A 21759-nucleotide genomic window follows, 5' to 3' on the forward strand; every position below is an offset into this window, starting at 1 on the left:
CTTGGTAGCCTCAGTCCGGCTTGGCAGCCAAAGGATGGATTAAAGCGATGCCTTATTGACATTGATATCATAGATTTGAGAAGACAGGAAGCTTGGAGAAGAGAATGATGCTGGGGAAAAAGGAAGGAAAAGGAAGAGGGGCTGACCAAGGGCAAGATGGATGGATGGTATCCTTGAAGGGACTGGCTTGACTTTGAAGGAGTTGGGGGTGGTCACAGCCGACAGGGAGCTCTGACCTTGGATGGTCCATGAGGTCACAAAAAGTTGGAAGTGACTGAATGAATAAACATAGATTTATCATGGTTTTCTGGGGAGGTTTAGATGCCACAGTCCCACGTGCGGACTAATCGTGGACACTAAGGGTACCCTGGTTGATACATGGATGGGAGAATCATAGAGTTGGAGGAGACCACATGGGCCATCTAGTCCAACCTTCTGTCATGCAGGAAAAACACAACCTAAGCACCCCTGACAGACAGCCATCCAAGCCTCTGTTTAAAAGCCTCCAAAGAAGGACCCTCCACCAGACTTTGAGGCAGAGTTCCACTGCTCCTTATGGTCAGGAAGCTCTTCCTTATGTTCAGGTGGGATCTCCTTTCCTGCCAAAGGAAGGAACTGAAAAAGCCCAAGTCTTCCTTACTTTCGCTCACCAATCAAATATTCACAAAAGACGATTATATTATGGTAAACACATTTATTTGCATACTGGTTCCACTGCTGCCTATCAGATTTGTTAATGTGTTCAAACATTGGGATTTCCTTTAACTTGTATTTTTGTTGTTGTTGAAAACCTACAAAAATATTGCGTAGCCACCTTTGGTTTGCTGGGAAAGACGGTCTGTATTTGCACAAGGATAATTGGAAATCTAGTAGTGTATCCAGTATAGAAATAATCTTATGTTAATGGATGAAAAACACAATCAAAACCTAAACTTTCAATGTTATCTAGCTGTAAAAAAAGATGGCCTTCTTTATAAATATCACTTAGTCTTTTAGGGCCCCTCGGCCCCGGCAGAGTCTTTGGCATATGAACAAATTGTTGAATTCCACTTCTCTCTATATAGGGAGACCCAATCACAGAGAGCCTTGTTTAGCTAGTTTTCTTCGTACTAGATACACTCTCTTCTGGAGGTAAGACTGCCTCAATATGAAATGACATAAACTGGTTCTTCTTCAGCCTCTTCATCGCCTGCTCATCATTGTCCTCAAAAACGCCGTCCTCAATTTTATAAGTTAGTGATGAGAGGCCTCTGGTTTTCTTCCGGATGCCCTTCTGTTCCTGTTTGTAGGAAGCAGCCATGTTGGCAATCACCTATGGAGGACATGATGAGATCAGTTTATTTATTCATCTTTTCCTACCATGACAGCATAGATAACAGCAAATCCAAACAACACTGTATTTCACTTTTCCACCTGTCCCATATGACCTCCAAGCAACTTACATCAGTACGTAAAGGCTGGGATAAGGCAATAGCCTGGTATTCATAGAAGACATTTATAAAAAGAAGAGGAACACCCATTGAGGACACTATCGCCACTTACAATCTCTTTCACAGCGTTCTGTTGCTCCTGCGCAGCAGCACTGAAGGATGGGAGGCCATTATTTTTAAAGGAATCGGTCCCATCCTCCTTAGAGGAGTCTTTGATGTATGCAGCCTGGGAAGATGGAGGGAGAGAGAAGGGAAAGAAGACAAAAGATCGCCTCTGGAGCTCAGGCTGCCAGCCAGGGCAAACACATCAAGCCATCTCATGCCTCACACAACCAGGGTCCTCAAACAATGGCCAGGAACAGCGGGGTTAATGCTATTTGGTTTGGTCTTGCCTTGTAGATACTGGAGCCCTTTGGCTGAAAGCCAGAGCATGTGGATGGCAAGTTTTATGCTGGCCTGATTTGGGAGGGGTATTTGAACACACACAGGAGGATGGTGACATGACAGAATGAGCAGATGGTAGGACAACGCTCTCTCCTTTGACCCATGCTCTAACCCAGCAAGATTCTTCATAGGCTTATAGTGATATCTGAGTAAGATTTTGCTTCAATTGCTACCTGAACGGGTATCTTTCCAGCCCCTGGATTTGAGCTGTAGCAGCCAGTTGCTGCATTTAGATAATGAAAGTCACATACAGAGATGATTATCGTTAATCCCTAGGCATCCATTTCATGCATTTGACCAAAGCAGGTGTCATTACAGGGCTTGTGTGCGTGGGGACTCTTAAGACTACTCTATGACAACTGATCCTCCAAGTTCACAATACCAAAAACAATCTCGATTTATCATCTTTAAAATCATTTCTTAGAATGTCTTGTTCCAAAACAGGATTACCTCTGAGGACAGGCAGGCGTATCTGTTGTGCAAGAGGAAAAAGGGGGTGTATTTGGTTACAGGGCTGACAGCTGTGCGGAGCCCAAACAGGACCGCATCAAGGGTTTCATCCCAGTCACTTGGCTTCTCGTTCACAAGGTTGCAAATGGCGGATTTCAAGAGTTCATTGGTTTGGCTGTCCAGGCTAGTGCAACTGGCTGGATCAGATGGGGTCAGAAGCTGGGAAATGTTCCATCGCTCCAAGAGAAGTCTGATCACCTATAGGAAGATTGGAAACAGTATTCTAGGACCTGTGGCCCAACACACTGGGAGGGCACCGGATTGGGGGAGGCTGCTTTGTTCAAAGGCTGACAGTGTCTGACCTACCTCTTCACAAAAGTCCCAGTTCAAATTGCAGAAGATATTCTTGGATGCACCAAACCTGATTCAGAAAAAGCAAACTATATTAATAAAAACAATACTAAGAGAGTCAGAATTTTATAATGGTAGGACAACAGGGGCTTGATTTGGACTTCCACAAACAACTCTGATTCAGTTATTTTCCACAGCCCCTTTGACATGGAGTAGCAATGCTCATAGCAACATCAATACTAAAAATAACAATAGCAGTAACTGGAGTGGTAATGCGGTACTTTCAGCCCTGGGGACTTCTTGCTTTATTTGTCAGCTTTTCCTAAATATGAGCCAAACTTGACTTTGGAACTCATCTTCTCAATATCTAGTGCTAGAGAAGAACGGCAAGGCAAATTTCTTCTTAAAGTGCTTTTGCACACAAACTAGTGAGCAGCAAAATTAGGTCAACACATAGGAAATAAGAAAGAGTCTCTAACCTAAAACACCATTCATTCTTGAAGTTCCACAGTATCCCAGCCCTTTCTTCTACCTACTTGGAAAAGTTATTATTTTAGATTACAACTCCCAGAAGAGCCACCACAACTAGAGAATTCTGTGAATTGTTGTCCACACAAAAGTAACTGGCACTCTGGAACTCTGAATGTTTTACTCGCTTTGTGTTAATTTACAATCTCAATTCTAGGCAGGTCAGATAAGCACAGCTATGGGAATCTCTTGGTTGACCTTGGGCAAGTCACACTCTCTCAGCCACAGAGGCAAAACCCCTCTGAACAACACTTGCAGAGGAAACTCCGGCATGAAGGTGGCCATGACTCCGAATGACGTGAAGGCACACAAAAACAGAGCCCACCTGTAAAACAAGGAAGACAGGCCTTTGGCAACTGAAGAAGCATCTCTCTTCTGCAGAGGGATGGCCTCCACCCACTTGGAGTAGTGGTCCATTATAGCGAGGACATGTGTATTGCCCCGGCTGGACTCTGGAAACGGTCCTAGGGACATCAAATCCAAAATGGACAGTCAGTTGTCAAAAAAATAGTACTGAGTAGAGGGGTTCAATGTGGCTACTATTGCTAAAATATTCTGGTGCATCTTCATGGAGAGTTTTGTTTGGATATGCAATACTGGACAAGATAAGTCAAAGGTCCCTACCAACATTAAGATAGGTGTTGCAGGTGTACATCTGAAGAAACATACCATAGACATCCAGTCTGAGAACTTCCCATGGCGATTCCACTTTGACAGGTCGAGGCTTTTTCAGCAGATTCTTGCCGTGCTCTGCATTTTGGCAGGTTTCACACATCTTGATCTGGCGCAGGGATAAAGGGAAAGAAGGGGGGGAAGAATAGGGGGGCTTAGCTTTTCAGGAGGTTACATTATACCCAGCAAGCAAATGCCAACCACTGTCTTTACAGAAAATGGCACGATCCAGCAAAACGCTTGCCTCAGCAGGAAAACGATGGTAGAACATGGCCTTTTGGGATGCCTACCCAGTCCACCACATCCTTGACGATCCCCAGCCAGTAGTACCGGCTCTGGATGCGATGCACCGTCTTCTTCTGCCCAAGGTGGTTCCCGGTCTCGGTGAAGTGGCTTTCGAGAAAGATCTTCCGCCGTCTCTCGGGGTCGGCCACCACTTCGCGTTTTTCTTCCTTCTTGGGGCCCACATAATAGAGACAGCCCCCTGCAGAAAGATAGCAGAGTGGCCTGGCAATCACCAGAGAGAAAGACTGGAATCAAATCAGAATCCTAAGAGTTGGAAGAGACCCCAAGGGGCATCTAGCCCGACCCCTTTCTGCCAGGCAGGAAGACATATGCAAAGGAAGAAGACTACCAGACTCTGATGCAGCATATTCCATTGTTGAAAAGGCCTAGGAAGTTCTTCCCAACTGAACATACTGTAGGGGTGAGTGGGAATGGACCTTGATTTTGGGAGTTATAGTTCACCTACATCCAGTGAAACTGTGGCCGCCACAGACAATGGACTGGGACCAAATTTGGCACAGGCAAACCCCACGACCAACTGAACATACTGCAGGGGTTTGGGGAAATGGACCATGGTTTTGGGAGTTATAGTTATAGCATGTCCTGCCAACCTAGCAGTTTGAAAACATGCAAATGTGAGTAGATCAATAGGTACTGCTCTGGCGGGAAGGTAAGGGCGCTCCATGCAGTCATGCCGGCCACATGACCTTGGAGGTGTCTACAGACAACGTCGGCTCTTCGGCTTGGAAATGGAGATGAGCACCAACCCCTAGAGTAGGTCACAACTGGACTTAATGTCAGGGAAATACCTTTACCTTTAGCTAGCATGAGGCTTCTTGGATGAATGGATCTAACCTTTTGTTAAATCTTTTATATTTTTATATTGTATTGTATAACTGTTTTATATATTGTGTGTTTTAACTGTGTATAGGCATTGAATTGTTGCCATTATTGTACGCCACCCTGAGTCCCTTCATGTGAGAAGGGCGGGATATAAATACTGGAAATAAATAATAATAGTTCACCTGCATCCAGAAAGCACTGAACTCAGCCAATGGCAGATCTGGACCAAATTTGGCATACAGACCCAACATGGTCAACTGTGCATACAGGCCTGGTTGACCTCGGATCTGGGAGTTGTAGTTCAGCCTTATCCAGAGAGCCCTGAACCCGGCCAAGGACGGATGTGGACCAAACTTCAGTGGCATTCCCTAACATCCCAAAACAAGCAAGGCCTTCTTCTAAGAACCCGGGCACTAGCTTGGGGGCCTGCCTCACCCTCGACGCGGAACTTCTGGGCGTAGCGCTTGAGGTTCTTCCTCTGGATGGCGCCGAAGCCGGGCGGGAAGCGCCCCTCGGAGAGCAGGCGGAAGATGTCCTCGAACTTGCTGGGCGCGGGGCGAGGCGGAGGGCGCCCTTCCTCCTCCTGCTCCTCGTCCTCATCCTCCTCCATGCCGGGCCGACCAAAGCCCCGCGGCGGGGGCGGCTCAGGAGGCATCCGCTCCCCTGGGGCCACGCCCGGGACGGAGGCGCCTGGCCATTGTGACCTCACACTCTCCCTCCGGGCCCGCCCGCGCCTCCACGTGACGAAACGGGCTTGTCTAGGCCGGGGAGCAACAGCAGCAGCAACAGCCACGGGCCTTCGCTCTTCCCGCAGCGTTCCGGAACGTCTGGGTGCGCGTTTCCTCCCGGAGCGCTTTGAGCCACGGACCCACTCACTAAAGCTCCATGGCGGCCGGCAGCGCGAGGCCTGGCAGGAAGGGCTTCCTCTCCTGCGCCTGTTTTTTCACCGACAACCTCTTCCTGCCGCGCTACGGCCTCCACGTCCGCTACGCCGGGGACCCCGAGCAGCTCCGCCGGGAGTACGGGCCGGTAAACAGAGACACAGGAGGAGGAGGGGGGGGACGGACCCTCTTTACTTCCTTCCGGTTTTGATAGGCTTTCTGTGGTGAACTCTCAGGATGTGTCGGCCTCAGCTGTTTTGGCCTTCAACTCCCAGAAGCCTCCGCCGCTGTGACCAATGATAGGGAACCCTGGGAGTTGAAGTCCAAAAATATTGCAAAGCCAAAGACTGGGCCCCCTTCCACGCAGTTGTATACAATCCACATTGAACTGGATGATATGGCAATGTGGACCCAGATAACACAGTTCAAAGCAGATCTTGTGGATTATTTGCCTTGATATTCTGCGTTATATATATGGCTGTGTGGAAGGGCCCTTAAATCCACATTAAACTTGAATACATGTTTAATACTGTTTTTTGATGAGTATGTTTATATTGTAAGCCGCCCTGAGTCCCCTGATGGGTGAGAAGGGAGGGGTAGAAGTGATGTAAATAAAATAAAATAAATATGGCAGTGTGGACTCAACCCAGTTCAAAGCAGATCTTGTGAATTATCGGCCTTGATATTCTGCGTTATATGGCTGTGTGGAAGGGCCCTACCAGGCAGGAAGACACAACCAAAGCCCTCCTGACAGATGGCCATGCTGCTTAAAAAACCTCCAGAGGAGACTCCACCAGACTCCCAGGCAGCATCTGTCCAAACAGCTTTTACTGTCAGGAAGTTCTTCCAGATATTTAAACTGCATCTCTTTTCCTCTTCATGTGACAGGCATTAAGACAGCGTGGCTGCAGAACGGAGGAAGAATTTACAGCTGTAATTCAAGAGGTACAGTGCAATACAATGTAAAAGGACTAACTGCCCAAGCATATTTACTACTTCAGTATATCTTATATGTTCACTATTATTATCATAGTTATTATTATTATTATTAATAATAATAATAATATCCCACCTTTCCCCCAGTTTGGGGTTGAACCCCCAGGGACTGTCCTTTTAGTTGATTTAGAGCAAGGGTGAGAATCATGGAGCCATTCCTCACCATGGGTTATGCTGGCTCGAGCTGCTGGGACTTGCAGTCTAACAACATTCAGAGGGCCACCTTATTCCCATTTCTGGCATATAGCACCTTTTGCCCTTTGGCAACTGATGACACAATCCGGGTTCTATTGTAGAGTAAGATCAGGTTGCACCATTCCATCCTTTCTATACATCATGCGCTTGCAACTTCGTTTGGAACTCATAGGACTCACTTCTAAGAAAGGGGACAAAATTAGACCACGCTGTATATCAGAGTAAATATAGAGAATAATGGGGGGTTAAGTCTGTCTTCGATCCATCTAGCAATATCTTAATAAGCATCAGATTGGATTTTTCCAGATTGAAAAAGAAGTGAAAAGAAGAAAGGAATTAAGTTACCGTTCTAAAGAGAGGAAAGCAATCATCTCCCGGAATTACAGACCGAAGCATCCAGAGCTCTATAGTTTACAGGTAAAGAACCTTATGTTGATATTGATGTATCTTTTAAGAGCAGGGGCCGTCTTTTTGTCTGTCTGTCCATCCATGTCTGTATGTAAAGACAGAGTTACAGGAGGAGGGATTCAGGAAGGGAGTCCTTCTTAAAATGGCACTTTCCATTCTGTTTCACCCACCTTCCTTTTTCCTCCTCTTTTAGGAATCATTTCTGGCCCCAAAGTTTTTAGAAACAGTCAAATACTGCACATCCAAAGAGGCCGATCTCCAAGGCCTCCTCAGTCGTGTAGAAACTATATCAGGTAAGCGAAATGGATTTATGGCACTTGAGTGAATTCTTTGCACAAGATCTTTGAAGCTGCAAGGCTATTAAATGCGAATCAAGCTGGCCAATTGCAACATTCCCACTTTCCTCCAACAGACAAGAGTTCTTTCTCCCACCCTGGACATTATTCCACTACTTGCCTAGTTCACAATATACCTCACAACCTCTGAGGATGCCTGCTATACATGTGGGCAAAACTTCAGGAGAGAATGCTTCTGGAATATGGCCAGACAGCCCAGAAAACTCACAGCAACCCATTGTTCTGTTTGATTGCCTGGAGAGCATTCTTACTTGGCACAAGCTCATTCCCCTCTCTTTTTAATTCCTTTCTCTTTTTAATTCTCTCCTATTAGATAAGAGAATCTATCGACTGCCAGTATTTGCCAAGGAATTCTGCCAAGCTTTCATCAAAGAACTGGAGAGTTTTGAACACTCTGAGATGCCCAAGGGGAGGCCAAACTCTATGAATAACTATGGGGTAAGTGTTTTGTTTTGTAGATGACAAGTCTTGATATCACAGTGTGAAAGGGGAGATTTTATGGCTCACCTGAACTTAACAGGTATGTCATATGTGAAAGCGACTGAGCTGTCAATTAGAAAATGTGTAGCATTAGATCCAGTTTTAATCCCACATGCAGTCAATTCCTCAGGATCAATGGGACTTATTGAAGTGATGTCTGACAGGACATATTCTCGCCTTGTGGCTTGAGCTGGGTTACAATATAGCTAAAATACATAATCACCATAACCATTATATAAAATAGATTTATTAGAGCGTATTTCTACAAAACACGTATGTTAAAACACACCGAACAAAGATTAAAATATATTGAACAGAAGATAAAAGTTTAAAATCCACTATTAAAACTGACTGGGCGTTAACATAATACAACAATATGAAAAGCAAGGGCCATTCCCAGCCATTGCAAAATGCCGTCATCTTTTCACCCTATTGCTTTTTCTTTCTCCCTCTTCTACTATCCCCGGTAGGTTCTCTTAAATGAACTTGGGATGGATGAAGCGTTCATCACCCCTTTCCGTGAGAAATACCTGCAGCCCCTGGCGGCCCTGCTTTATCCAGACTGTGGGGGAGGCCACTTGGACAGCCATAAAGCTTTTGTGGTGAAATACGCTTTAAAAGAAGACCTGGATTTAAGCTCCCACTATGACAACGCAGAAGTCACACTTAACGTCTCCTTGGGGAAAGAGTTTACCGACGGCAACCTCTACTTTGCCGAATTCAGAGAGGTGCCATCATTTTTCTGTGGTTTACTTTGTACTTGTTTATTTTATTGCTCTTATATTGTATACAAAAGCATGTTGTTCACTCTCAGACGGTATGGCAGATTATAGGAAACGCTTGGCTCTCCAGATGTTTTTTAGTAAAACTCCTGCAACCCATTGACCACACTGGTTGGGATTTCTGGAAGCTGAAGTCCAGAACATCTGGAGCTTAACCCCTGCTTTATGAAGCCCACATAGCTAGAGATGTTACCTGTGGTTATTGGGATGCTGGCACTAAACAAAATAAAAGGATAATATTTCTTTATTTAAATTTTATTATTCCCTCTAGAGATGTTATTACTTGATGTCTGCTGGGTATCTTCCAAGATAGCAACTCTGGTTAATTGTTGTTTCTAGATAATTTTTGAGACAAGCTTTTCTCTGGTTCAGTTTTATTCAAAGTCCATAGTTGTGAACAGGTCCATTACGTGTGGAAAAAGGTTTGCCACATTCCCAGCATGCATTGCTCATGCATGAAACGGATCATATTTCAGACCTTGTATACTTGTGAAAGATGCAAATAACCTCTGATGGATATGGTCCACTATATGGAGACAGACTAAATTATAATAATAATAATACTTTATTTTTCTATCCCACCACCATCTCCCCGAAGGGATTTGGGGCGGCTAACATGGGGCCATGCCCAAAACAAAAACAAATATAACAAGTTAGAACCAATCTCTGTAACTAAAAACAATGATACATCAATCAATAAAATAAGCAATTAAAACACAACACAACAGTAAAACACATAGTGACTATACAAAATGAGATAATGATACAAACATCAACCACTATGGATAAAAGGGGTCAGGCATATAAAAATACGCAATTTCAAGAACATTTAATAAAGTGCGTTGACAAGTGTCAGAGAGTCACCTGGTGGATTGAGCATATCATTTTATCCAGTCCTGTTATTAATTTTTAAGCGATTACAAAATCTCACATATCAGAAAAGGTGCATTATAAGAAGACTAGCTGTGCCCGGCCACACGTTGCTGTGGCATTGTCTGGTGGTGTTGGTGAGAAATGGTTGAGGTAGTGGTGGTATTGAATGTCTGTTGTATGGTTGTCTTTATGTTTAGTATGCATTTGGTTGTTTGTGTACTGTGAAAGTGGTGAGGGTAGAGGGGGTCTATATCCCTGTGTAGTATTGTATAGTATTTATACGTTGTCCATGTGTTGTGAATGCTTGGATTGTGTTCTGCTGCATAGTAGAAAGGGTTGGGCTGGATGGCCCTTAGGGGTCTCTCCAAACTCTTGTGCTTGTCTCCTGGGCTGAGTGGGTTGCTAGGAGACCAAGTGGGCGGAACTTAGCCTTGTAACTGGCAGCAATTGGATAAAAACAATTATTCCTCTCCCTGTAATTAGGACTTTATTTTTCTTTTCTTTTTATTGTATCAACCTAGAGCCGTGGATGATGGGTTGTGTTGTCAAATTTTGAGGTTGGGGGGCCTGTAGTTTTGTTGTTTTGTCTGCTGCCCTGATGCCATCACTCTTTTATATATATAGATATATATTTTGGGTTGCTGTGAGTTTTCTGGGCTGTATGGCCCGGAAAACTCATAGCAACCTAGTAATTCCGGCCATGACAGCCTTCAACAAGATATATTTCCATGTCCCTCTTCTGTTTTTACCTCAAAGAGTCATTTGTCTGGAATTTTAACATGATGCTCTTTCTGCTTTTAAAGGATATCAACCCTGTGCCCAAGTACATCGAGGTGGAGCATGTGCTTTTTCATGGATTGCTCCATCGTGGGGGGCAGATGCATGGGGCGCTCCCGGTCACCTCTGGAGAGCGTTGGAATCTGATTATTTGGATGAGATCATCTATTGTCCGGAACCAACTGTGTCCCATGTGCAACAGGACGCCAGAACTGGTGGAAGCAGATGGGTTTGGAGAGGGGTTCACCAGCAACTTCGATGACAGTCAGCCTGAAACTGTGGATTTGTGCTCCTTAATCTAGAGGGAGAACGCAAGGTGAATCCGACATCTCAACTTCCATAAAGACAACAGCAGTAGCCTCAATATGTTCCCCAAAGACCAAGCTGAAGATGGTTTGTGTGCTTCTAAAGCTGTCCATACATTAAAGAAGTGAAAACATCATAACAAGCAGTCACAGAGCAAAATCACTGAGTATAGATTATACAGCATAACTGTCAAGTGAAATACTGTCTTAGCCACGGATCCTAAGAATCAAACTTTCCTTGTAAAATGTGTCTCTGAAAGACAGGATTTTACCCGACAAGCCTGCTAGGCTTCCAAATGCTTTGGTGGAGGTCTTCTTTTGTGCCGCTGGAGGCAGTTTGTCTGGATGTGAAAGAGGGCCTTCCTGGTAGTTTCTTCCAAGCTGTGGATCTCAGCTAAGTAGGTATTCCTTCTATTGTTTGCCTGCTGGCAGGCAAACAGATTTGTATTCATGCTTCGGCATCCAAGACGTTAACTTTTATTAGCAAATGAGTGCTATTTTTAATATTCTTGTTAGCCAGCTTGAGTGCCATTTTGGCAGAAGGGTGGTACACAATAGTAAATAATGAACTGAACAATTTGAATGTAAATGGCACAGACAGTACAGTAGAGTCTCATGTATCCAAGGTTCTGGATTATCCAAGGCATTTTTGTAGTCAATGTTTTCAATATATCGTGATATTTTGGTGCTAAATTCGTAAATACGGTAATTACAACACACCATTACAGCGTATTGAACTACTTTTTCTGTCCAATTTGTTGTATAACATGATTTGGTGCTTAATTTGTAAAATCATAACCTAATGTGATGTTTAATAGGCTTTTCCTTAATCCCTCCTTATTATCCAAGATATTCGCTTATCCAAGGTTCTGCTGGCCCGTTTAGCTTGGATAAGTGAGACTCTACTGTAGTTACTTCCTACCGGCTGTTAGGAATTGTGGGAGTTGAAGTCCAAAACCCCTGGAGGCCTGCTCGATCCCTTTCTTGTACCTTTTCCATGTTCCTAAAAGGCTGGTTCTTATTATATGTCCATTAAATTCTTTTTTGTTTTAAGGTGCCACCCAAGTAGGAATCAATATACACGGCTTCCGCTTTCCCGCCGGACTCCTTTAGAGTCGTACCAGGCGCAAACCGGAACTCGCTCAGAAAACTCTCCACACGCTTGTGGGGGGTGGCGTTGTTTCCGAGGCTGCGGGCCTCTTACCATGGTCCAGGCAGCCGACTCCAGCCAAGGTGTTTCTCCCGACGCCGTGCCGCGCTTGCTTCATCCCGGGACCGAGGACTGCGCCTCTTTGGGTGAGTTTGGCTAACGGGCCGAAAAGTAGGCCACTTGGCGCATGCGCGTTGGTCCTCCGGCCAGGGCGCTTTGGGGCGACGGGGTGGGGCGGGGCTTAGGAAGTCGGGACTGAAATGGAACACCGGGATTGGCCGAGGAGGCGGGAAAGGACAACAGCCGCAATGTGTGACTTCTTAAAGGGACAGGGACCCTCTTCGACTTTAGTGTATTTGTGTGTGTGTGTGTGGGGGGGGGGGGGGGGGGGTCAGCTGTGATAATCCTAAACTTTATTTATGGGAGAATGAACTTTTGTCTGTCAGAGGCAACGGTGAATGTTGTAATTGGCCACCTTAATTGGCATTGAATGGCCTTGCAGCTTCAAGGCCTGGCTGCTTCCTGCCTGGGGGAATCTTTTGTTGGGAGATGTTAGCTGGTCCTGATTGTTTCCTGTCTGGAATTCCTCTGTTTTCTTAGTGTTATTTATTTACTGTCCTGATTTTAGAGGGTTTTTTTTTAATACTGGGAGCCAGATTTTGTTCATTTCCATGGTTTCTGATGCATTAAATATCCCATCTCTACCCTGTATAAAGCCTAGACTTCTATAGGGCAATGTTTCTCAACCTTCCAAATGCTGTGACCCCTTAATCCAGTTCCTCATGTTGTGGTGACCCCCAACCATAACAATATTTCCGTTGCGACTTCATCACTGTCATTTTGCTCCTGTTATGAGTCATAATGTAAATATCGGATATGCAGGATGTATTTTCATTAACTGGACCACATTTGGCACAAATACACAATATGCTCAAATTTGAATACTGGTGGGGTTGGAGGGAATTGATTTTGTCATTTGGGAGTTGTAATTGCTGGGATCTATAGTTCGCCTATAATCAAAGAGCATTCGGAACTCCATTAATGATGGAATTGAACCAAAGTTGGTACACAGGGCCCCTCAAACATTTTAAGGTTGGCTACCCCTGAACTAGGAAGTCCATCCTGGAAGAGAAACAAATAAAGGAAAGGTCAATTTAGTAATTCCCCATCAATGCCTGGGTTGTCTAGTCAGTTGTTTTGCCCACACAGGACTCTGTCCATCCACAGAACATCCGTCTTTCCAGGGTTTCCCATGGCACTGAGCTCTCAAGTCTTGCAAGTTATTCTATAGGGAGAACCGTGTCCATGAAATACTGACTTCATTAGCAAAGTTCCACCTGTGTGTATTGTCCGGTTTGTCATTTCTTGCCTTAGCTCTCTAATGCCATCCCAGAGGGAGCTAGAAAATGAACATATGTTCAAGATTGACTCCCTCTCCCTGCAATTTCTCCATCCCATTTTTGTTAGTATCCACCTGCCAGAATTGAAGTAAAGCTTAGTGTTTCTGTAGGGTTGTTTTGGTGTTGCTGTTTGTTATATAGAGGTTTCTTTTCCCATCTTCAAACATTAGGCTTTGTGTTGTCAAAGGCTTTCATGGCCAGAACCACTGAGTTGCTGTGAGTTTTCCGGGCTGTATGGCCATGTTCCAGAAACTTTGGAACATTAGGATTTAGATTGCTTTGGGCATTTTCCAAAGGCACTGCAGACTTAATTCAACCAGAGAAGGCAGCCATAGCAGAGCAGTTGATGAACCAACCTGGACACAGCATATTATTGGAGAACACAGAAATGCTGGCCCACGCTAACAACTACCATTTCAGACGACACAGAGAAGCTATTGAAATCCACAAGCACATGGACAATTGCAACAGAAAAGAGGAAACGATGAAAATGAACAAAATCTGTATTAAAAGTATTTAAAAACTCTAAAATCAGGACTGTATATAAAGAACATCACTCAGAAAATGGGAATTCCAGACAGGAAACAATCCCAACACCTCCCAAGAAAGGATTCCCCAGGCAGGAAGCAGACAGGCTTTGAAGCTGCAAGACCTTTCAATGCTAATCAAGGTGGCCAATGGCAATATTCACACTTGCCTCCAACAGACAAGAGTTCTTTCTCCCACCCTGGACATTATTGCACATGGATATATATAAACCCCACTTGCCCAGTTTACAACAGACTTCACAACTTCTGAGGATGCCTGCCATAGATGCAGGTGAAACATCAGGAGAGAATGCTTCTGGAACATGGCCATACAGCCCAGAAAACTCACAGCAACCCAGTGATTCCGGCCATAAAAGCCTTTGACAACACATTTTAAAACTTCTATAAACACACATATTAAAATGTAGTTTTATAAAGGATACATAGCAAAACGTATTTCTATAAAAATATTAAATTATATTAAATACACAGGACAGTGATTAAAACACAGGACACGAGTTTAAAATTGAAGCTTCAAAGTGGCTGGGTGCTTCTCTCTCTCATGCTTCATGGGGCTTGAAGATGGTGACCCAGGGCTCGGTGTGCCTGTTTGAAATCTTCCTTTGCCACGTGAATACAATCCTGGAATTCAGTTAATCAAGAGTGCTGCCAGATCCCCTTCGTCCTAGCCTTCTGGGGGCTCTTGAATTCTCAAATTATTCCGGTGCCCCAGGCTTTCAAAGCCCTCCATCTTATTAGTAATGATGTCAAGAAGCTCTTGAAGGCCTTGGATCCGTCTTTCGTTTCTAATGATTACGTCCAGCACATCAGAAGCAATTTTCTATAAATTGCTTAGCTTATTTGAGAATTCTTTTGCATGACATTCTAACGGGTCAAGTGCTTGCTTGTTGTTCTCTTGCAGTTCCTCGCAGAGCTGCCTGGGGGTGGATTTAAATTGCTTTTTTTTGATTTGGTTCTTGGCTTTATCTTCTTGCTTTATCTCCTTTGGACCCATTAAGGGACATCCTGTAACTGTCTGGATTGCCATTGTCTGCTGTCTGATCTCCGTTTTGCTCCCTCTGATGGAAAAAAAAGCCTCTTGAATCACTTGCTAGGCAGAAACCGGACCCTCATTTCATTCCTTAATGTCAGAGTGTACTTTCAGGCTTTTTTTTACCGTCACGAAGTGGTATCTTATTAAGCAGAAACAGCAAGATTGGGCCAAGCATTGAGGCTATACAGCCGTCTTTCTAAGCCCCTGGATCATGTCTCTCCCTGTTTGCAAGCACATTGAAAAGGTCTGTGACTGCATCATAAATGTGATCATTTAATTGTTAATCACTATCCTGGGGAAAAACAACCCTGTCTTTGTCTTGACTAGGGTTGAATGTGCCATGGCTCACAACCAGCTGAGAAAAAGATCTCATAGCAGGAGCCGAAGTGACTCTCGAAGCAAGCGCAACCTGGCAGAGAAAAAGAAGGTAAAGAAAAGGAGGAAGAACAGTAAAGATTCCTGGAGCAGGAGAAGCCCGTCTCCGGGCAGCAAAAGTGGCCCTGAATCCATGAGGCTCAGGCTGTGCTCAGGTGAGGATTTGGAAGGAGGCCGGCTGCTTCTAGAGCAGTGCTGGGCAATGGGTGGCTCTCCACCTCCTGTTGGACTGCAAATCCCATCATCTCTCACTCCTCTGCTGCCAGTACTATCGAACTTTTAGTCCAGTGACATCTGAAGGGTCATAAGTTATCCACTTTTGTTCTGAGTTGTGGATCTCTTGCTTAACCAATGCAGAAGGGAAGGTGTTTAATAATAATAATAATAATAATAATAATAATAATAATAATAATAATGATCCTTTATTTGTATTCCGCCCTATCTCCCCAATGGGACTCAGAGCGGATTCCAACATACAGTGGCAAACATTCAATGCCTGAGTTTACTGGGTTGCAGTGAGTTTTCCGAGCTGTCTGGCCATGTTCCAGAAGCATTCTCTCCTGACGTTTTACCCACATCTATGGCAGGCATCCTGTTGGAAACTGGGCAAGTGGGGTTTATATATATACCTGTGTAATAATGTCCAGGGTGGGAGAATGAACTCTTGTCTGTTGGAGGCAGGTGTGAATGTTGCAATTGGCCACCTTGATTAGCATTGAATAGCCTTGCAGCTTCAGGGTCTGGCTGCTTCCTGCCTGGGGAATCCTTTGTTGGGAGGTGTTAGCTGACCCTGATTGATTCATGTCTGGGCCAGCTAACATCTCCCAACAAAGGCGTCAGTGCCAGCTAACATCTCCCAACAAAGGCGTCAGTGCCAGCTAACATCTCCCAACAAAGGATTCAGCCAGGCTTTGAAGCTGCAAGGCTATTCAGTGCTAATCAAGGTGACCAATTGCAACATGCACACTTGCCTCATATGCCTAGAAATATCTTTTTAAGTCTGCTTTTTACGGGATGCGTTTTGTACATAGTATTGTACATAACATCACAGCACACACGCACATTAGGTCCAAGTGTCTGGGATTAGTCTATGATATCGGACTCTTCCCAAGGGCCTAGGATATTAGAGATAGTATTATTATTATCTCTACTATTAATAATAAAACCAGAATGCCTTGCACAAAAGCTGCCATGGGTAGCGCCTTCAAGAAGGGTGGATAGGGCTGGATGACTTTTCTAGAGTTGTATAGCACACTGTGGGTACTTTCTGTTAACCTCTCAGTAATGCCGGCTTCCAGAGAAAAAAAAGAAAAAAGACAAGAAGAAAAGGAAGACCAGCATGGTGGCCTCTTCATCCTCCTCCTCCTCCTCCTCCTCTTCCTCCTCCTCCTCTGAGAGCACGTCCCACTCTTCTGGATCCTCCTCTGACTCCTCTGACTCCTCACCGGAAGAGTCGAGCGACGGCGAATCCAGGCCCAAAAGGAAGAAGCCGAGCAAGAAGAAGCTGGCCAAAGGGAAGGATAAAAAGGAAAAGAAGAGGAAGAGGAAGAGGAAAGCAAAGAAGAAGGCCAAGAAGAAAATGAAGGAGAAAGAGGGGAAAACAAGACTGGAGGAACTGCCTGGACCGTCTTTAGACCAGTGGCAGAGAGAGACGGTGGCAGACCCTGGGCCAGGTAAGGCTTGCATTTTAAGCAAGGAGACCGGTTTGGATCATTTTAAATTAATCATTCTATAATTTCCATATAATATTATTTTATATTCATGTCCCGTTTTAAAAGGGCCCCTTAGTGGCGCAGCGAGTTAAACCACTGAGCTGCCAAACTTGCTAATAGAAAGGTTGGCAGTTCTAATTCAGGGAGCGGGGTGAGCTCCTGCTGTTAGCCCCAACTTCTGCCAACCTGCCAGTTTGAAAACATGCAAATGTGAGTAGATCAATAGGTATCGCTCCGGCGGGAAGGTAAAGGCGCTCCATGCAGTCATGCCTGTGGCCACATGACCTTGGAGGTGTCTATGGACAACGCCGGCTCTTCATTTTAGAAATGGAGATGAGCACCAGCCCCCAGAGCTGGACACGACTAGACTTAATGTCAGGGGAAACTTTTACCTTTCCCTACCTACCATTTTATATTGTATGCTGTACCTCGTGGTGCTTTGTAAGCCGCCCCGAGTCCCTTCAGGGAGATGGTGGTGGGATAATAATAATAATAATAATAATAATAATAATAATAATAATAATAATAATACTTTATTTATATACCGCCCTATCTCCCGGATGGGACTCAGGGCGGTTTACAGTCATAAAAGCAACACAAACATTACATAACAACATAATACACATTATTAAACAAAGTAAAATAATACAATTATATCAATAAATCACACTTACACTTACATTGATCTAGACCTCAGCTGATCAGGGAGAATGGCCTCTCCCTCCTCTTTGCTAGCCGGAAGAGCAAAGCATTTTCCCTCCCAAATGCTGAGCTTTGAATACACTGACTGGTTGCTGGGTAGGTTGTGTGTGTGCTTTTAACCATTGGGCTGGGGAGACCAAGGGGTTGTGCCCATTCAAAGGAGGGTCTGTCGGCAGGACCTCCATGTTGATGGATGTCTCCTTTTCAGCCCTGACCGATGAGCAGAAATCTCGCATCCAAGCCATGAAGCCAATGACCAAAGAGGAGTGGGATGCGCGGCAGAGCGTCATAAGGAGAGTCACCGACCCGGAAACAGGGAGAACAAGGTGCAATAATTATTGGAGTGTTATCAAGGGTTGTGATTTGGGCGTGGGACTAGGACCTGGGTTCAGGTCTCTGTTCAACTAGGAAACCTATAGGGTGACTCTAGGCAAGTCCTACTTTGTGTCACTGAAGCGGACAGGAGTGGCAAACCTCTGAAGAAACTTTGCCTAGAAAACCCCATGGTGGGACCCCCCGAGGTTGGAATTGACTGAAAGGCACACAACAATAGCACACACTAAACATCCCTTTCCAAAGTCTAATGGATCTCACGTCGTTTTCTCTCCCCACTTGCGGTTTTTCTCTGCGGAATGCCATTCTGAACCCCCTGCTGTTCTCAAAATGTCAATGTAACTCCACAAAAGTACTAATGGCAGGGATATCGATAGCTATTGTGTGTGAAACTGAGCTACTCGGTTTCTCTTCCAGGCTTATTAAGGGCGATGGCGAGGTCCTCGAGGAGATTGTTACCAAGGAGAGACATAAGGAAATTAACAAGGTACGTAGCTCTACATAGGCTGTAAAGTAGTGTGATTTGCAGACGGCAGATTTGAGTATTTAGAACAAAAAAAAAGCCTATGTTGGGTTGCTGTGAGTTTTCCGGGCTGTCTGACCATGTCCCAGAAGCATTCTCTCCTGAAATTTCACCCACATCTATGGCAGGCATCCTCAGAGGTTGTGAGGTTTATTGGAAACTAGGCAAGAAGGGTTTATATACCAGAGAGTACTTCTGGAACATGGCTAGACAGCCCGGAAAACTCACAGCAACCCAGTTCTAATACTTCTACTTATTCTAGTCTTATCCATTACATATATTTGCTGTAGGATACTTAATAATTCTTCATCCAGTCTTTCTTGGTTTGAGGCTAATAAATGACTTTCATGTGTTATCAAATAGATCTTTTATTTCTTATTTTGCTAATGTTTGCTTATGAGTTAGCTTTTCTGATAGTGCTATAGCCCATGCCCTATTTAGAATCATAGAATCATAGAATAGTAGAGTTGGAAGAGACCACATGGGCCATCTAGTCCAACCCCCTGCTAAGAAGCAGGAAATCGCATTCAAAGCACCCCCGACAGATGGCCATCCAGCCTCTGCTTAAAAGCTTAAAAACCTCCAAGGAAGGAGCCTCCACCACGGCCCCGGGGAGAGAGTTCCACTGTCGAACAGCCTTTCTCACAGTGAGGAAGTTCTTCCTGATGTTCAGGTGGAATCTCCTTTCCTGTAGTTTGAAGCCATTAACTGAGTCTTTATCGACAAATGTATTTTTTCCATGTTTTGACTATTTTTGAGTCTTGCGGCACGGAACATGAGTAATCTGCAATTCTTTTGCATCCCTTTTCACAGCAAGCCTCCCGAGGAGATGGCCTTACTTTCCAGATGCGGACGGGAATGCTGCAGTAATACTGGTAGAGTGTGTTCCTCTGTGCCAAAGGTGGATTTCCTGCCCAGTCATGACAGGCTTTGTCAGAAACAGCGCATACCCCGTTTGTCCCCACGAAACATGCATGACCAGTAACATACATTGCAGAAAAAGGTGGGGGAGAGTGAGGTCCCAGCCCACAGCTGCTGCATGCATTTGCCACCTCCGGGGGGTTCAGCTTTCCTGTTTTGCTGCAAGGCTCCTCCATTGCCCTCTGCAGAGGTCCTCCGGGAGAAGACTCCCACTTCCTTTCTGACCTGGCCAACACAATCCCAGAGTAAAAGGAGGCCGAGTAGAAACAGACCTGGACAATGTTGGGCTTCTGTTCCCATTGATCCCAGCAGTCTAGTCAGGGATGAGGGACATTATAGTCCATCATGTAGCTACAGCCACTCTGGCCTGTGCCAAAAGACATATATCCGATTTGGTTCTAGAAATGGACTGAGGCCTCCTTGACTCCAGATTAGAATTGACAAGATAGGCCTACTGGAAGAGAGGTCTTTAATTCTATTTCAAATTTGTTTAGCTGCCGGCTCTCTTCCGGCGGATCATGCCACAATCGAAAGGCGGCTGATGGAAAGGTCCTCTGAGTGACAGGTGACAGTCGGGTTTGAGTTGGTTGGAGTAAGCATCCTCCAGAGGACCTCAGGGTCCCAAAGGATTGTAGGTATCCTGTAGGTAACCTGGACCCAACCATGTAGGGCCTTTAAGGCCAAAACCAACACTTTGTACTTGGCCCAGAAACTCTTTTGACAGCTAATGGAGTGACTTTGAATATGGGTGTGATATGTTTGCTCCTAGATGTTCTTGTAACCAATCTGGCTGCCATGTTTTGAACTAATTGGAGTTTCCGAATTTGGTCCAGAGGGAGCCCAATGTAAAGGGCACTGTAGAAGTCCAGTCTTGAGGTTACCAGCATGTGCCTCATCATATTTATTCTGATTCTCGAAAGGGGCGCAGCTGGAGTATCAGCCAAAGAGGATAATAAGCACTCCTGACCGTCGCGTCTATCTGCACTGACATTTAGAGACACCTCTCCCCCTGAAATTGGTTTCCCTGATGGAGGGCTCTTGAGGGTTGCTCATGCCGCCAGCGTTATGCAATTGGCAGATGAAGGGGAATGGGTCTTTTCTTCTTTCCCCAGTATTTATTTGGACAGGTTGATGAGCTGTCCTCCTAAAGAGACACCTTACGTAAGAGGTGGGAGCAGCTGTTTCCAAGTCCTGCCTCGGCAATCAGGCACGGGCGCAGAAATGTAATTTGCGTCCTGTGCTTTTAATTAGCTCCCCATTGTTGAACAATAATGCACCTGGGATTTGGCAATCGGTGCAAAGCAGGACCAAGAACATCGTGAAGTATTTACAAAATGTTGGAAGGGAACAATTGACTGCAGGAAGGTTGCATAAATGCTCAGCTTTTATAGCTTAAGTTTGGATTGATTGCGCTCTTAGACGCCTGTGGCTTCCTTTTCAAAATCAAAAGTTCCGTTCAAGCCATAATACCCAGACCCATCCAGATAACAAATGCTGCAAATACGCTGTATCGCTTCAATTCCAAGACACACCTTTTTCTTATATAGACAGATCTGAAAATGGGGTGAGTCTTAGAATCACAGGGGTATCATATGTATTTTTATTGGTGGTGGCAGTCCTGAAATTTGAGTGCGTCTTCCAATCAAAGAAATACATTACTGTATTAAAACAACCTTCCTTGCCAGTCACCTATATCATCTGTTCATTATGGAAGGGGATACTGTTAAGCGACAGGTTTGGTCCTCTTATCAGTGGTCATGTTGTAGCTTGAAAAAGGCACATGGATGATGTTCTGCATGCGCATGGGATACCTGTGGCACTGGGAGGACTATTGAATCAAGGAGGAGGCCAAGAACACTCCTGCTTGATTCCTTTTGTCCACAACTGAGTAAATGTCACATGAGATCAAACTGTTCATGTTTTTTCTTGTTCTGAGTGGTTCACGGCCAGAGCTGTAAACCTATGTTTTCTGTGTCTCAACAACTCCGTGGTTCCCAACCTTTGGT

At 44.9% G+C, this 21759-nt stretch overlaps 3 protein-coding genes and 1 long non-coding RNA gene across 7 annotated transcripts; 2 read left to right on the plus strand and 2 right to left on the minus strand.

Annotated features, from left to right (window-relative positions):
- Positions 1–674: 674 nt before the first annotated feature.
- Positions 675–4306, minus strand: LOC134292907 (uncharacterized). Its single transcript, XM_062958629.1, has 6 exons — positions 4166–4306; positions 3873–3984; positions 2691–2745; positions 2325–2582; positions 1543–1656; positions 675–1312 (listed from the first exon to the last, which is right to left on the minus strand). The coding sequence occupies exons 2-6, from the start codon at positions 3899–3901 to the stop codon at positions 1091–1093; spliced, it is 678 nt and encodes a 225-aa protein (XP_062814699.1). The 5' UTR covers positions 3902–3984; positions 4166–4306; the 3' UTR covers positions 675–1090.
- Positions 4307–5424: 1118 nt separating this feature from the next.
- On the plus strand, positions 5425–12352 carry ogfod2 (2-oxoglutarate and iron dependent oxygenase domain containing 2). Of its 3 annotated transcripts, none has more exons than XR_010000015.1 (8): positions 5425–6022; positions 6773–6829; positions 7382–7492; positions 7677–7776; positions 8153–8277; positions 8790–9047; positions 10778–11454; positions 12111–12352. XR_010000015.1 is itself a non-coding variant. In XM_062958625.1 (7 exons), the coding sequence occupies exons 1-7, from the start codon at positions 5486–5488 to the stop codon at positions 11051–11053; spliced, it is 1464 nt and encodes a 487-aa protein (XP_062814695.1). In that variant the 5' UTR covers positions 5425–5485; the 3' UTR covers positions 11054–12352. The 3 variants fall into 3 exon arrangements, 1 of the variants encoding a protein (XP_062814695.1); XR_010000016.1 differs by having other exon boundaries at positions 5761–6032; XM_062958625.1 differs by having other exon boundaries at positions 10778–12352.
- On the minus strand, positions 8545–12399 carry LOC134292908 (uncharacterized). The gene is made up of 2 exons (XR_010000017.1): positions 12261–12399; positions 8545–11049 (listed from the first exon to the last, which is right to left on the minus strand). It is a non-coding gene; the product is annotated as an uncharacterized LOC134292908 (long non-coding RNA).
- Positions 12220–21663, plus strand: arl6ip4 (ADP ribosylation factor like GTPase 6 interacting protein 4). 2 transcript variants are annotated; one of them, XM_016994748.2, is made up of 6 exons: positions 12220–12352; positions 15515–15717; positions 16861–17235; positions 18185–18302; positions 18727–18796; positions 19646–21663. In XM_016994748.2, the coding sequence occupies exons 2-6, from the start codon at positions 15528–15530 to the stop codon at positions 19700–19702; spliced, it is 810 nt and encodes a 269-aa protein (XP_016850237.1). In that variant the 5' UTR covers positions 12220–12352; positions 15515–15527; the 3' UTR covers positions 19703–21663. The 2 variants fall into 2 exon arrangements, with proteins under 2 accessions (XP_016850237.1, XP_062814696.1); XM_062958626.1 differs by lacking the exon at positions 12220–12352 and adding an exon at positions 12498–12516.
- The last annotated feature ends 96 nt before the right edge of the window (positions 21664–21759 follow it).

The sequence above is a fragment of the Anolis carolinensis genome, chromosome X, assembly GCF_035594765.1.
Source record: "Anolis carolinensis isolate JA03-04 chromosome X, rAnoCar3.1.pri, whole genome shotgun sequence".
Lineage (NCBI taxonomy): Eukaryota > Metazoa > Chordata > Lepidosauria > Squamata > Dactyloidae > Anolis > Anolis carolinensis.